The sequence below is a fragment of the Tupaia chinensis genome, unplaced genomic scaffold, assembly GCF_000334495.1.
Source record: "Tupaia chinensis unplaced genomic scaffold, TupChi_1.0 Scaffold000402_1, whole genome shotgun sequence".
Classification (NCBI taxonomy): domain Eukaryota; kingdom Metazoa; phylum Chordata; class Mammalia; order Scandentia; family Tupaiidae; genus Tupaia; species Tupaia belangeri.
The window spans coordinates 362,766-364,509 of record NW_006159904.1 but is presented as its reverse complement, the minus strand read 5'-3'; the positions used below and the strand labels follow the sequence as shown (position 1 = coordinate 364,509).

The 1,744-nt window shown below is 45.6% G+C and overlaps 1 protein-coding gene across 2 annotated transcripts in view; it reads right to left on the bottom strand.

Annotated features, from left to right (window-relative positions):
• CCNA1 (cyclin A1) overlaps positions 1–1,744 on the bottom strand; it is a 13,311-nt gene that overhangs the window by 11,305 nt on the left and 262 nt on the right. The window contains exons 1-2 of one of the 2 annotated variants that reach the window (XM_006154179.3): positions 1,668–1,738; positions 1,005–1,198 (exon numbers count right to left, since the gene is read on the bottom strand). In XM_006154179.3, coding sequence (XP_006154241.1) covers positions 1,005–1,175 — 171 coding nt within the window. In that variant the 5' untranslated portion in view covers positions 1,176–1,198; positions 1,668–1,738. Of the gene's footprint in view, positions 1–1,004; positions 1,199–1,667; positions 1,739–1,744 lie in introns of those variants that run through there. The other variant, XM_006154180.2, reaches the window with a different exon arrangement.

The following is a 1,744-nucleotide window of genomic DNA, read 5'->3' as shown; positions in this document are numbered from 1 at the left end:
CAGGACGCGAACGGCGGTCGACTACGTGGGAGTCCAGCAACATAGCCATTACGCTAACTGCTGGTTCCCAAAGCACACTCCTTCTGACAATTGAAAAAAAATTTTTTTCTCCGAAACTTCGAACAGATCAATTTTGGGTATTTTCCCCCTGCTGACTAGATTCCACCCAAGGCAGATAACTTGAATTTAGCCTTTGCCATAACCTTTTTTTTTTTTTTTTTTTTTTTTGGCGGGGGTAGAAGGAGTCAAATCAGGAGTTAAATCTCTTAACTTTTCTCACCTATAAAATGGGAAGGATATCTGTTCTACTAATTTCACTGGGTTATTGCTACCGTTGGTACGCTATAAATGTGCAAAATATAGGCTTACAACATCATCATGAGGGGCTTGGCTAATAATAGGCTCAAGGAAACTTTCTCTATTTTAAAATTCATTTCCATCCAAGCATCTGAATTTATTTCAATCTGTTAAGGAAGGTACCTATGATCCCTTAAGCTCATATAACCAATATTTGAAGTCCCATTACCAGTTGGCCTAACTGTTCAGTCAGGAATGGCGAGATGTCTGCTTTCAAACACCTTTTCTGGAGTAATCTGTCTAGTCTGATCCAACCCTGATTCTAGCACTATCCCAGTGAGTATGGCAAAGGTTATTCAGGATTGCTGCAGGTACAACGTACATTAGTCTGCCCTGCAAGAACTCCAGTTCCATGGTATTCGTATTTCCTTTAGTCCAGCACTTAAATTACATGGGCTTACTCTAAACAGTTTCTAGATCTATTTCCTTGATATTGGAAAAATAACAAAAGAAAATTAATAACTATTTCTAGTTCAAAAGGGACCACTCCAGTCGATGGTCTCTAAAAATCAATTTCTTTACAGAGTCCAAGGTTGTAATAATGCTCAAGAGGAGTTCTGAGTACAACTGCAGAGAAAAGCACCTCCTACACCACGACAGGAGAACGAGTCTTCCCAAACACCTTTCCAGCGCTTCCGAGTCATTACCTGGCCACAGGTCCTCCTGAACTGCCCATTCTCAGTTAGCACCCCTAAGACTGTTCTTTGTGGGGGATCCTGGCCCAGTTGAGCTCTGGTGAGCATCTGGCAAGCGTCAGCATCAGAACCTCGGGCCGCTGGAGCCAGGAAGACTCCACTCTTGGAGCTGCTGCTGCGCATGGCCTCAGACTCCACCGCTGCGGCTAACAGGGAAAAAGGAAAAGACAAGCGGGTTAGTCAACAGCCCCAGACGGGCTCCAGGGATGCAGCCAACCTCTAGGACAGACAGCCCCAAGCCTGGGATCAGCATCAATTGATCTTCTCAGCAATTACTAGGGTTGAAAGGGCGTGAACGACAAGATCAAAGCTGCTCTAAACCAAAACAGCGAATTGAATCTCCTGGGCATTCTTCCAAAACCTGGTGTAGGCCCGGAAGGAGAGAGACATCCTGACAAATCTCCAAGCCGCCATACTTTCTGTGTAAATTGGGAGTTTAAATTTACAAGCCCTAATCTTTCCTTGCTAGGATGCTCATCCCCTGCCCCAACACAAAAGGTCCGGGATACATTACTGCAGGAAAGTACGACCCTTTTCCAAGGGACAAGCGGGGTGCTGCCCCATACAGCCCACCTCACACCAGAAAGAAAACCCCAAAACCTGCTTGGAACCCACAGAGGGCCCCGCTCTCCTCGGCGTTAGATCTGTATAGAAGTCTCCAACAATTTGCAAGTGCACACGGGGATCGGAGC